The 13,948-nt window shown below is 33.2% G+C and overlaps 1 protein-coding gene, 1 long non-coding RNA gene and 1 pseudogene across 6 annotated transcripts; 1 reads left to right on the top strand and 2 right to left on the bottom strand.

The window, feature by feature from the left end:
• Positions 1-4,641: 4,641 nt before the first annotated feature.
• Positions 4,642-6,610, bottom strand: LOC103833056 (annotated as a pseudogene).
• A 141-nt stretch (positions 6,611-6,751) lies between these two features.
• On the bottom strand, positions 6,752-9,149 carry LOC103833055. Of its 2 annotated transcripts, XR_004450119.1 has the most exons (7): positions 9,111-9,147; positions 8,861-9,011; positions 8,650-8,738; positions 8,399-8,560; positions 8,127-8,302; positions 7,601-7,783; positions 6,752-7,152 (listed from the first exon to the last, which is right to left on the bottom strand). It is a non-coding gene; the product is annotated as an uncharacterized LOC103833055 (long non-coding RNA). The 2 variants fall into 2 exon arrangements; XR_004450118.1 differs by having other exon boundaries at positions 8,127-8,560; positions 9,111-9,149.
• Positions 9,150-9,733: 584 nt separating this feature from the next.
• LOC103833054 (transcription factor E2FC) lies at positions 9,734-12,551 on the top strand. 4 transcript variants are annotated; one of them, XM_009109153.3, is made up of 13 exons: positions 9,734-10,291; positions 10,449-10,602; positions 10,698-10,757; positions 10,849-10,934; positions 11,016-11,104; positions 11,191-11,278; positions 11,356-11,408; positions 11,509-11,559; positions 11,640-11,688; positions 11,767-11,832; positions 11,923-11,999; positions 12,077-12,161; positions 12,246-12,551. In XM_009109153.3, the coding sequence occupies exons 1-13, from the start codon at positions 10,088-10,090 to the stop codon at positions 12,315-12,317; spliced, it is 1,134 nt and encodes a 377-aa protein (XP_009107401.1). In that variant the 5' UTR covers positions 9,734-10,087; the 3' UTR covers positions 12,318-12,551. The 4 variants fall into 4 exon arrangements, with proteins under 4 accessions (XP_009107401.1, XP_009107403.1, XP_009107400.1 ...); XM_009109155.3 differs by having other exon boundaries at positions 9,739-10,291; positions 11,191-11,245; XM_009109152.3 differs by having other exon boundaries at positions 9,741-10,291; positions 10,446-10,602.
• The last annotated feature ends 1,397 nt before the right edge of the window (positions 12,552-13,948 follow it).

Raw genomic sequence — 13,948 nt, 5'->3', positions numbered from 1 at the left:
TATTAGCCGTATGCGGTCAGGGCTTTACAATTTTTTTTTATCTTTTTAATAGATCTCTTCAAACATATTTGAAATGAAATTATGTTACATTATTTTTATCCATCTTCCTCATAATTCATGTGAGAATATGCAAGTTTCGGTTACAAATAGATGTTGGTTGGGATGTATAACAACGAATAAATATATTATGATGTCTTCTGGAGATCGTAGACATATATATGTTGTATGGCCCTGTTTGTTCCGGAGCTCGTTGCGATTTAAATGTTATTTGTTTGTATATCGCTAGTCGTAACAATCAGTCGCAAATCGCAAAAAATAAAATTAAAATTATAATGAAATGATTTGATAATATATTTTGGTTTAGTTTGGTTCGGTTGGTTCGATTTGGTTCGGGTTTGTTCATTTTTTTTCTCTCACCCCTAGTAATTGTTTATGAATAATTTGATTGATTCAATTATTTTTTTGGATATAGTATGAGATTACCTTTATATATCTCAAATAAACCAACCATAAATGTTTCATGATTTTAAATAGGGTAAAATCTGATTAAATTTATTAGTTGCATTTAATTTAGTTTCTTATCTTGCATTTGCAATATATTTTCTTAAAACTATGTAATTTCATATATGTTATTTTGGAAAACAAATATGAAAGTGTTGTTAGTTAGGAGTTGCATAAATGAACAAATCAATATTCTTTTGAAATTTTATACATGTATATAAATAATTATCACCAAATCAAATCATAATAATTTATTAATATATTGATTTCACTTGTTTATTAGTTTTAAGTCGTTTGTAATTTACATGCATATAAGTAAATATAATAACTCTAAATAATAATATGTCGCTGACTTAAATAGGTAGGACTGAACATACAATCTAGAATCCGAGATTCAAACCAAACCCGACCTGTTATCAGATCCAAAATGTAAAATACCCGAACGAGTTTTGTTAGATGGTACAAAAACAAATACGAGCCTGAAGTATTATTAACCGAACCCGAATGGATAAACCAAAAAAATCTAAAATTAATAGTCATCACAAATATTTGAAATATAGTTAAGTTTTTTAAATAATCAATCGAGTGTTTATGTTGATATGATATAAGAAATATTAAAACTAATACTTTTAATACCATATTAGTTATAAATACATGCTTCATAATTTGTTCGTCGAAATAACAAGTCTACTCTATTTATAAGGTAATACATATTGTTTACTAAAGTAAAAGGAAATCTCCTAGACTATATTTGCGAAATGATTTTGCCACATGTCCTTTCTACAATCATTTTAACAAAATAAATGATGACATGGTTAACTAGATTGATGACATGACTATAGTTAATATGACATGGACAATCACCTTTATTACTGACATATATTTTTAGTAAACTTTATAAAATATGACAATAACTAATACATTACATTTAATGTTGATTTAAATTTTTGTTAAACTTCTTAAAATATGGTAATAATTCATAAATCATCACTAAAATAAATATATTGAAATATGCATTATAAATTTCGAAATATATTATTTAATTGTATTTTTATAATTATACAATTTTTATTACTAATATTTCCAAAAAATTTTACATCTTTTTTAAAAAATTAATAAATTGTTAATCGCAATTTCATTAGTTTCTTTTAGATATCTACAAATTTTATAAATATTGTTTAGTTATAATTTTTAATCTATATGATTTTTAGTAATTTTATACAAGTTGATTTAATACATTTAACCAACATAAATAGATAAAAAATTTATCTAAGATTCAAATTTTAAATATATTACATATATATTATTAAATGTAATTTAAAATAAAGAAAATTATTTTTTTCTTAATTTTATGCTTAAATAATCAACTTTATATTAAATATTAGTCAAAAATAATAAAATATATAATATTAATAAATTTCATTTTAAATATAATTTAACTTTTTAAAAATTTACTACTGCGCATGGTGTAGGAAAACACCTAGTTAGAATTATAAACCAAGTTAAAGTTTACTAAAGAAAAAGAAATGAAAATTGTAATTGATTATTTTAACAAAATTAATGTGAAAGGTGACGTGTAGAAAAATAAAGTATTATAAAATACTAGGGCTTTTCCCGGGCTACGCCCGGGTTGTTTTACAATTTTTAATATAATTTATGTTTTTGGCATTTTTATTTGAGTGTATACATATATGATGGTACTGATTATAAAAATAAAAATTCTCAGATAAATATTAAAAAATTAAACTATTTATGTCAATCAAATTTAAGAAAATTAGAACTCAAAATTTATTATTATTCTTATATTTTTGATTGAAGTTCATATGAAAACAACTGTTAAATTGGCAACTAATTTAAACTTTGGAATAATTGAGTTGTCATTTTTCTACTAACAATAAATTTTTACTTACGCTATTGGAAATTAGGTTCTCTTTTGCATTAATTCTTGGATTTTCATTATATAATTAGTATCTATAGCGATTTGTTTTTATCTTTCTTCAGAAAGTGGTGGAATTAGGAACAATTAAAATACAGTGATTGAAAATACAATGGTCATGAGATGAGTTGTAAGAATCATGTCATTATTTTCTTTGCCATGCGAGAAAGAATTTTAGAACAAAATTTCCTAGATAATATTAGTATTTTGCAACATCAATTTCAGTATTTGGTATGTTTCTTCTCCAATATCCAGATGAAATGAAGAGAATCTTGGGATGATTTACTGAGAAAACTGATAACCTTTAAATAGCACATTTTACAGATTAAATCTCCAAAACATTATTTGAGAAGCGATTTTCTATGTGTCGTTACTATATTGATTTCGGAAAAGAAAATGCTGACATGTTATGTTAACTATGATGACATGCTTTAAATTTAGTTGTGGCATGTATATTTATATTTAATGTTAATTTATATTTTGGTAAGTTTTTTAAAATATGTTAATAACTCATAAATCATCATTAATATAATAATAAATAATATAATAGTAAGAACAAAAATGTTGTTCAAAAAAGGAACAAAATTATTATTATAATTTTTAATTTTTAATATTTTTTATATATTATGTAATTTTTACTACAAATTATTCAAAAATTTATACAGTTTTTTTTTAAATTGTAATTTTATAGTCTCAATACCATTAGTTTCTTTTTAATATCTACAAATTTTAAAATATTATTTATTTTTTTATTTTAATAATTATATATCTAACAAAACTTTCTTTTAATTTTATAGAGTTTAATTTACTATATTTTAACCAAAGAAATAAATAAAAACCTTTTCAAGATTATAATTTTAAATATATTCATATTTGTTATTGTTTGAACAAAAACATTTGTACTATTACATATAAATTTGAATAAAAAGTATTTATCTTACCTTAATTTTTGCATATAGTTAAATTAAGATTTAAAATTAAAATGTAATTAAATAATAAACCTTAAAATTAATAAAATTTGATTTTTAAATACTGAAACTTCTATTTCTACACATGGTGCAAAAATCACCTTGTAGACTATTAATATGTCAGACAAAAAGAAATTTTTTTCTTAGTTCAGGTTGTAGAAAGACAACATCCGTAAAAAGAGGAGTATGTAGTATATATCCTCTTTTTTCATGTATGGTAGAGACCTTAACAAATAGCCTGCCAGATACATACTATGAGGACAAAATGTTATCTACCAAAACTTGCCACAAACCCGACTTTGCCTGGGTTGGAATATTTAGCTTTGATTGAATGATCACTTTAAATTAAATTCTTTTTTTTTTGCTAAAATTTGGTTTAAATTTTAGCTTTGAAATTAAAGCTTTGATTGAATAATATCACTTTAAATTAAAGGTTTCATTAGCATATTTTGCTGTAAAACATTGGTGATATATATTGTTAACGTTCGAGGAATGTCAAACATTTACCAGCATTACAAATTTACAATCTGACGTTTATATTACAAATGTTTAATGCTAAGTATATTTGTTCTAATTAGCTGATGCTATAAATGTGCATTAAACAAATTGATGTGCGAATGATGAATTGTTTGAGATAATAACCTGTTAACGTAATGAATATAGCTACCAGCCTACCACTGCCAGTGACACCATAATATATACTTTAAGTCCAATTCAAATTTAATTTTGTGTTTGCTGATCGATCTTGTTTTTAACTTATCTTGATTTGTACTTTCCAGGCAATAAAAACTAACTGGACCGATCCAAAAACTTTATCGAATTGAGATCAGGCTGGTTTGACACTCGTACTGGCATGCAAAATTATCTGTTATTTCTATATTGAATTTCACTGCTGAAAACAAAAATGGAATTGTAAAGATCGTAGAGACTATATAAACATTTGATAGTTGATGATATAAAGAAAGAAATAAACAGACACAATATTCCCCCTAACATAACTTAGTTTAGTTATCAGCTTAATGTTTCTACCCAAATGTTAATCAAGTCAGTCTTCAGAAGCCTATGACTAACCATAATAATTCAAAATCGGCAGCTCAATATACGAACAAACAGACACAAGATTGCCCTTAACACAACTCAGTTCAGTTCTCAGCTTAATGCTTCTACTCAAATGTTAACTAAGTCAGTTCTTTAGAAGCCTATGACTAACCAAATGTAACAAAAGAAAAAAAAAGCTTACGGGTTACTCCAATCTGTTGTATAACAACGTGAGTCCATTTAGTCCTCCCACTGCGACCAAAGTGCTTAACTTGCATAACTTTAGGCAGAATCGATTTATCCAACCTATCTTCACCTGTCGGAGCAGAGAAGTCACGCTAAAATATACCATCAGTCCCCACGAACCCCGCCTCATCATCAGGATCCGCTTGGAAGAAAGCTCCCTTGTGATAATACTTCTGCATAAAGTTCCACTTCTTCTTCGGTTTATTTGACGAAGGCTTCGGATTCGTCCTCTCCTGCTCCGTCATGTTCCTCAGCTTCTCAACCTTCTCCCTCTCTCTCAGCATTGCTTCCTTCGCGTCCCTCTCCCTCTTGATCCTAGCGATCTCCCTCGTCTTCCAGACCTCGTACTCCTCGGCCTCGTTGATCTCGTCGTCTGTCTCCACATCTCCGATGTTCGCATCTTGGAGTAACATGTTCTTGCGTATCTCCTCATCTTTCCTGACTTCCTCCACCACTATCTGCTTTGTCTCGAGCTTCCTCATCTCGAGTTTCCTCTTAGCTAACTCCTCGAGCGCTTGCTCTTCAGCTTCAAGCCTTTCACGCCCTGCAACAGTGTATCTCTCAGATTTCGGTACAAAGAGAGGCTTGATCATTGCAATACCGGGCATGTCATCCTCAGAATCAGTCTCGTACTCAGACTCATCCTCTTCATCTTCCTCCTCTTCCACCTCGTCTTCTTCCTCCACGGGAGTAAGTCAGTCTCCTCTTGAGCTCTTTTGAGATTCTTCTCTCTAATCCTCCTCCTCCTCTCTTCCAATGCATCCTCGTCTTCCTCCTCCTCTTGATACCTCAAGCTCTTCCTCTTCTGTAGATACAATCTCAGCTTGTCTAACGCGCCTATGATCAGCTCTAACTTCTTCACGGTTCTTAGCTCTAGTCTGAGCTAAACGACGTAGTCTTGGATCGTCCTTCCTTGCAACCCCTGAATCATCATGCTTTCTATCCAAAGCATCGACCTTTTGCATCCTAACATCCTCGTCTTCCTCGGGTTCGTCGGCCCACTCGAGAGCTTTGCCAGGCCAGTATCTTTTTCACCTCGTAGCTTGGCACGTGTGGCGAGTGCAGCTTCACTCACTCCTGCTGTGACAGACATATTTGCACTTGCGCGTGATCAAATTAGGTTATTTGTTTCTGCAAAAAAAATGGATCTGATTCAAGCTTTTTTTTGTAATAAATCGAGATCAATGATATGTATGTGCGTATAGGTATTCGATCTCGAACCTATTCTGAATCTAGCGTGAGCACAGATACACATTCTGATCTCTCAGTGTTTGCCGATGGGCTTCATCGGTCTGGGAAAGGAATCAGTCTCATCGCCTTTTGGTTTCTTCGAATTCAGGGTAAATAGAGAAACGAAGTGGAGGATGTATTGATTGATAGATCGTGAAATATGAAGAAGAGGAAGAGCAAAGGGCAACGTCGAATCTCTCCACGTTCAGATTTTAGAATCGTGAAAAGTGAAAAGAAGAAGACAATGAGTATATGGAATGGATTTTATGGGCCATGACATTAACATTTGGGCAAAAAAAAAAAACGAAGCCCACATTTCTAAACTCGTAATGACGTGTCAAAAAAGGATCTCCTGATTGGTCGATTTTATTGTCTGACGTGGACATCCTCTCTGATGCTCATATAACCCTTTTAATATAACTAGAGATTTTTCCGGGCTACGTCCGGGGTATTTGTATAGTTTATGTTGTGTGTTTTAACCCCACTTGGAATCCTGTAATTATGCACTTTTTCTTGACAGACAGAGTTGAGAAAGTATAAACTGAAGTCATTTATTGGATGAATGGAGAAGGTACTTGTGTACTGCTCCAAGTAGAGAATTATCTGCAATACATTAAAAAAAAAAGAATATGAAGAAAATATTATGTATAAATGTTATAAGATTCCATTACTAATGATGGAATCTCTACGAAATAACCTCTACCTTTTTTAAATATATTATAATTTTACTACAAAGGAGAGTAGTGTTCTCCACTAAGCACATAAGTGTAATATTCTATCGCTATATTTGATGAAACATAGTATAAGCTTATAGTATTGTACTATTGACTTCTGATAGCAATTAGGGATTTATTAGTGAGAGATTTACTAACTGATCTACTTGCTACCCATAGCTTTTCAGTTGTTCCATTTGTTCGAAAGCCCAAAGGCAAATCATATTTCTGTTATATGGTTCTTAACTTTTATAACCTTTACTATAAAGGTAGATTCAGAACTTTTTGAAAATATTAGCCCCTTACCGAGACAAAGATACGTCACGTGGTAGAAACGCAGCTTGGGCACTGTCGGGATAGGTCTTGAGGTCAAACTCACTGTCGAGACAGTAACGCAGGAGTATTATGGTGTAGAAAGAAATCAAACCATATATAAACAGTATTGTAGTCCCAACCATCCTCCTTCTTTGGCAGCTTTAAACAAATGAAAGTATTTCAACTCCACATAGAACGTTATATCCTGCACATACCCCACATGTTATAGACAAAGATGATCACCATGAATTAATTGACTAAGAGAAAAAGAACAATTATTTTCTTTGAACCTAGACGTTTTTGGTCTTGAAAGTTTTGTTCATGTACGCTTCCATGTGGTATATGACAACAGATTTGAATGCTATTTTGTAATTTTCTAGCATTTTATAAAGATAAAGATTACGGTATTCAAGACCCCATACACACATGTCAGAATATGAAAGAATCTAAACAAAGAATCATATTCTAGTACACACCATAGAATTCTAGTACAGTTGTACTCACGATCAAACAACAAAGAAAAGGTTGACAACTTTCATAATGATTTGCTCTCACATGTCACTACTATTATCAAGCCAATCACCTTTTAGACTTTCGAAGCTACTTTCTACAAATAGAAAACACACAAAAATTATGGTAAGTAAAAAGGTCACCTTGGAAGGATCATTGAAAATTCTCATGAGACCATGGTTGGTTTCTCGTCCTTCCACATTGAACCTCAGCTCGAAGGATCAGGAGAGAGCCAGGTCTGTGTTTGGAGAAGAATATGGGCTATTCTTCAGCTTCCTCTGTTTCTTTTGAGAGCACACATATTCTTGACCAGTGACCACTTACACCTGAAGAGTTGATTAACAACACTCTGATAAGTATTATACACTATGCAATCTTCTTGCTCTCAAGGTTAATTATGCAATCCTGATTTGTTGTCTGACTCTTAGTCCTTACATGTTTGTATAGATATATATATAGGCACGAACAGGCATGTCAAATAGACTATAAACAGAGAAAGAAGAGCAGTTTAGCACACAGTTTCGGATCAATAGATTCAGCCAAAGAACAAAGACTGAAAAAATCAGAACTTCTCGGATCTAGAAGACAGAGCAGGAGCAACCCACTACCACTGAGAAAATAAAGGAAAAACAATATAGAGAAGACTTAGTCGTGGTCAAGAATAAGTACCTTGAATATACCACCAGAATTGTATTTACAACACTGACAACTTCATTTTCCCTTTTATTGAGCAAGCTGTGAAGAGAGAGAGTGATGAAAGATAAAAAAAAGAGACTGGATTTGAAAATCCCAGACTGCATTGGAGGGCTCTGCACAACTTAAATTGTATTTCCAATCATAACCAACTGCTTTCATGGTAAACAAACAATACATTAAAAACTCTTCAAATTTATGTGAGAGCATAACACTGTATTCAGAGAAACATTGAAGAAGTTAGTTACCCCATACATTGTCCCAACCACTGCAATGCCTCTAGGGATCTCTATGTAGTTCTGGTTTCCATGTAGGGTAAAAGGAGTCCGTCAGACCCTTTTGGCTGCATCTTCATCTTCCAATACAAATCTGGCTAATTGTCTAATTAACATGTCTCAGCTATCACATAGCTGAGATAAAAAAATATTTTGAATGGATAATGAAACTATTAGAGGATGCAGTAGAAGTTAAGTTGCTAGAATAAAAAAAAAGAAGGGACCTGAAGAAGTGCAGAGATGAACATATGAAAAGCATAGTGTTTGGTTGATTACAAACTCAAAAATCAGCAGCAACACACGGCATGTGCATCTGACACGAAACAAAATCTTAACACTTAACGTTTTTCAACAAAATGAGAAAGGAAGGGTGAACGATACCTGCAAGTTTCTTTGATTTCATTAACAAAATAAGCAAGGAGTGATGAACGATACCTTCTGAGAAATGATTTCCAAAGACTGGTCGAGTGGAGTTTGCTCGAAATACTCCTGCTCTGCTGAGATCTATTGAATCTGAGTTTTTGTTGTGCTCATTCAGTAGATCTTAATTTCTGGCATAGCTTGTTAGGGTTTCCATGGCTTGCATCTGGATTATATAAAGATACAAAGAGGAGTCGAAGAGGATTCATGATATCAATAATGGGAGAAGTAAAAAAAAACGCCTTTGAGTGGCAAGTAAACTCACGCTCTCTAGCTCTCTCTCCTCTTGTGCGGTGCTGTCTATGGTTTTGGAGGTGGCAAGATCTATGGCTCACACCGGAAAGCTTCGTCGCCTCCTCCCCTTCGGATTATGAACAACGTGACGGAGTAGTGGTCGTTTGGTGATGTCGTTGAAGCTTTCTCTCTTTCCATCTTGGCGGATCTGAAGGATCTCTGGTGCGGAGGTTCATAGGAGGGCTCGAAAGCTCTGGTGGCTCGTTCTCCAACGGAGTGCTCTCCCGGATTGAGGATGACTGGGAGACTGACGGTGGCGACTGGTCAGTCATTGGGGCGGCAGAGGCTCATCTGATTGTCAGGGAGTGAGATGGTGTCAACGGATCTACGGTGAGGCTCGTCTGCTTAGAATAAGAAATGGAAAGGTCATCAAATGGCGAATACAACGGAGAAGACGAAAAAAAAGGGTTAGACTGGCTTTTGGACATCGTGTGTCTGACGTGGCGAAAACTGTTTTCTAATTGGCCGATTTTTTAAAGTGACGTGGACACACTATTTACTCCTCATATAACCCTTTTAGTATAGGTTAGATATATATATATATATATATATATAATCCTTTTAATATAGTATAGATGGTAAGTGTGAACAACAACCGAGATAACCAAATCAAACACCATAAGAAGATATGAATGAAAGCCCATTTAAAGCCCAAATATAGTGAAAAGGCAATAAGCGGAACAAGTTAGGCGCGGCCAAGGCAGAATTCGAAACACTCTCCATCCAACAACAAGTCTTTCGGCCACCGCTCTTTTCACAATTTTGATTTTTCACTAAAAATTTAATTTTTATTTCGTTTTTAACAAAGCAAAAAGGATCATTGTCTCCCAATCCCCCCCTTCCTTCCTTCCCGCTGTTTCCTCTCTTCTTTCCCTCCGACTAACCTAACCGAAGATTCTCGCCGCGAAATCGAAATTTACTTCCTGCGACGACGGAGATTCTCCACAGATGGCGGCGACATCTAAATCCGGGGAAGATCCGAGTCTCTCGTACAAGCACCGATCTCCTTTCCGCTTCGAACTAATCCACTCTCCCTCACCCACTGATCCGCTTCACTCTTCCTCCACGAATCGGCCGCTCTCAGTTCCTCAGCCGCAAATTCAAGCTCACTGGGACGAGTCCTTCTCCCCAATCCCAATCACTCAGAAACTCGTGAGCATCTCCTCTCGCTCCGTCCTAATTGACTTAAATTGAATAAAGTTTTGTCATTAAAGGAAACACAATCTAGAATTGGATCTATAGTTTTCAATTCTCTTCATCAATGGATCTATAGTTCACTCTTTTTTTTTTTTTAATCTTTTTGCAGCAGAAAAGTAGAAAGAATCATTCCATTTCGAGTTCAAGCATGCCTGGAGAAACCATTGATATAGCCAAAGTCATTGTCAAGCAAGAATCTCCTCAAGACAACACTAAACGTGGAACCAAGTCAAAGGTTACTAAACTGTCCAAATCTGTTAAGCGAGGTTTGTAGTATATATATCTTTCTCTCTAATCTTAATCTTAAGTAGTTTCAGCATTGTGTGGTGGTGATTGATTTTGTTTTTTTGCGTGTGTGCAGAAGGGCTACAGCTTAGTGGCCCTAATGGAAGTAATAACTGTCGTTATGATAGTTCTCTAGGTACACACTTCAAAGGAACAATCACATCTTTGAGATTCTGCAATTATATCATTCATTCATTCATCGTCTCTTTTTTTTTGTTTTGGCTCAGGGTTGTTGACAAAGAAATTCGTCAATTTGATCCGGGAAGCTGAGGATGGATCACTTGACCTTAACTATTGTGCTGATGTCTTGGAGGTATTGCTTATTTGTGAAACTAAAAGCTCACTCCTTAAAGTGTTTGATGCAACTATCATTAGAATATCTTCCTCTTGACAGGTACAAAAAAGAAGGATATATGATATTACAAATGTCCTTGAAGGAGTTGGATTGATTGAGAAAACTACAAAGAACCATATCCGCTGGAAGTAATTTACTTACACTACATATCGTTTCTTACCCAGAGCTAAGTTGCAACGTAATTTAGCTTTACTTCTTCTGACCTTTGATGCAGGGGTGCTGACAATCTTGGACAGTTGGAACTGGGAAATCAAATTTCTAGGCTTAAGGTTCATAACCCACATACGGCTTTATTCTACATTGTAATAAACAATCACATAGTCTGATAACGCATATGTTTGGGATATGAGATGTTCTTGCTTTTTCTGCGTGTTTGCAGTTAGAAGTAGAAAGTATGCAATCTGAGGAAAACAGGTTGGATGACCTTATAAGGTTGGTTGCTTTAATCTTCTTATATTTATTTGGAGACTTATCCATTCTTCTTCCTTCTTTACAATGGTTTAAGACATCTTCATGTTATATATATCCCCAGGGAAAGACAAGAAGCTCTCAGATCCTTAGAAGAAGATGAACATTGTAAAAGGTTTTCTTCAGTTCATTTGAGTCTCATCTTTTGTACTTTTACACGACAACTTTGCTAAGATCAGTGATGGAAATACACAGGTACATGTTTATGACGGAGGAAGATATAACTAGCCTCCCATGCTTTCAGGTCAGTTCTCTCTTACTAGTTCTTTAGATATCATCTAGTGCTTTCTTCAACATACTAAACTGGTCATTCTTGATACAGAACCAGACACTGCTGGCAATTAAAGCTCCTACAGCTAGTTGCATCGAAGTTCCAGATCCTGATGAGGTAAGGTTTTGTTTTCATACTTTCATATAAAGTGGGTGGCTATAATATAATGTGTCAAAGGAATGAAGCAGACACTTTTGTTATGATTAGGTGATGAGTTTTCCACAGAGACAATACCGGATGGTGATTAGGAGTAGGATGGGACCAATTGATGTCTACCTTCTAAGGTACTTGGCAACACTCTTTCACTCTCTCTGTGTCTGGTCTTATCTTTTATTGATCTTAGAACAAGACATGGTTGCAGCAAACACAAAGGAGACAGTAGTATGGAAACAGATGAGTCTGCAGTGGATACTTCTTCCTTGAAAATAGTGACTTCAGATACTGATGTAAGTAAATGGATACATTGGTTTTGAAGCAAGTCTCGTGTTACCATGTTGTGATTGAAGTCAAGTTTTGTTTGTGTATTGCAGTTAAAAACAGATTACTGGTTCGAGTCAGGTGAAGAAGTGACCCTCACAGATTTATGGAACAACTTTTGCTGAGAGTTAAGTTATTGAAAACTTCAAGTTCCAATTTCTGGAGGAGGACATGTTACTTTTTCCTACGTTGTATGAGCCAGAATCCTTATAGTTTTGCGGGGTTTTCTCTTTCTCTCTTTTTAAAATAAAATATGAAATATTCTAATGTCAAGATATATACTTGTCTGGACAATCATGTGCTAAAACTTGTATATTATCAAAAAAATACTACTATCTAATTAGTTTTGGCCTTTGGAATTGGATGTCAAACCAACTCGACACCAACTTGCAAAATGCACACGTATGTTTAAATGTAGTTTCGAGACTAATTGTCTGACACTTGGGGACATTGGTCACGATGATCAAACAGTTTCGAGGCTAATATGTGTGACACTTGGGGTATTGGTAAGAACAATTAAACAGAAACCAAACATCAATTCGACTTCAAACTCTAAAGCATCGTTTGGTTTCGAAAAACATCAATTCGACTTCAAAGTGTAAAGCGTTGCTTGGTTTCGAATGAATGAGGCAAATGAAAAATATATAAAGTAGAATTAATGTCAATCAAATTAATTATACAGAATAAAATGCAGATCAAACTAATTTATCGAATCATTATAGTTGGTCGAATGCTCGAAAAGTAAAACTGATGTAAGTTAAATACCTAAAACAAAAAAAAAACATATATTTATCTATACTATTATCTGCGATAGTGATTTTTCGCATTCAAGCTATCAAATTAAAAATTAGAGTGGTTGATTCGTTGTTACCCTTAATAAAGAATTAGATTTTGACCCGCGCAGGCGCGCGGGTGTACATTTTGAAAAATATGTTGATATTTGTTTTTCATGTAATTATTAAGGTTTTACAAAATGAATCCAAAGAACATAACCGATACCGATCCGAAAATATAGTACCAAACCCGAACATAAATTGATTAAATATTCGAATTATTCAAAATTTTGTTATTTAGAGAACCAAATCTGATCCGAACCGAAGTATTCGGGTACCCGAATTTATCTAAAAATAGATTTATATACTTATATATATATTAATTATTTTTAGATTTAACGTATATAAAACATTAAGAATGATACTTTTAAATTGGTTTAAATACTTGAAAATCTATATATAGATAGTCAAAAGTAAATATCTGCAATAGTTAAAGTATACTCAAATCACCAAAAATACTTAAAATAATTATTGATTCCATATCCAAAATTTTAAATCAAACCAATTGATATGTTAAGCTTAGGTATTCTGACATATGTTATTCAAATTTATAGGTAATATATTATTTTATTTATAGATTTTGAGAAATTTAAAATAGATAATGATTTAAAACTTTAAAAATAATTTAAATGGGTTATCCAAACGCGAACCAAACCCGCAAAGATCCGAATCAAACTATAACCAAAATTTAGAAACATCCTAACAGGGCTTAAATCTTTGACTCCGAAAACCCGAAACACAAACCGATCAGAACCAAACCCGTATGGGTTCCCGAAATCTCATCCCTATTCATTATTATATATCGTATACTGTCATCATATAATTAATTGTATTTTATACGTACCATCATATAAGTAATCATATAATTAATAGTATTTTATACGTACCATCATATAAATAATTACATATATTATATTTATAAA

The sequence above is a fragment of the Brassica rapa genome, chromosome A08 (genome assembly GCF_000309985.2).
Source record: "Brassica rapa cultivar Chiifu-401-42 chromosome A08, CAAS_Brap_v3.01, whole genome shotgun sequence".
NCBI lineage: Eukaryota > Viridiplantae > Streptophyta > Magnoliopsida > Brassicales > Brassicaceae > Brassica > Brassica rapa.
The sequence above is the reverse complement of the archived record's forward strand: the minus strand, read 5'-3'. Positions and strand labels throughout refer to the sequence as shown.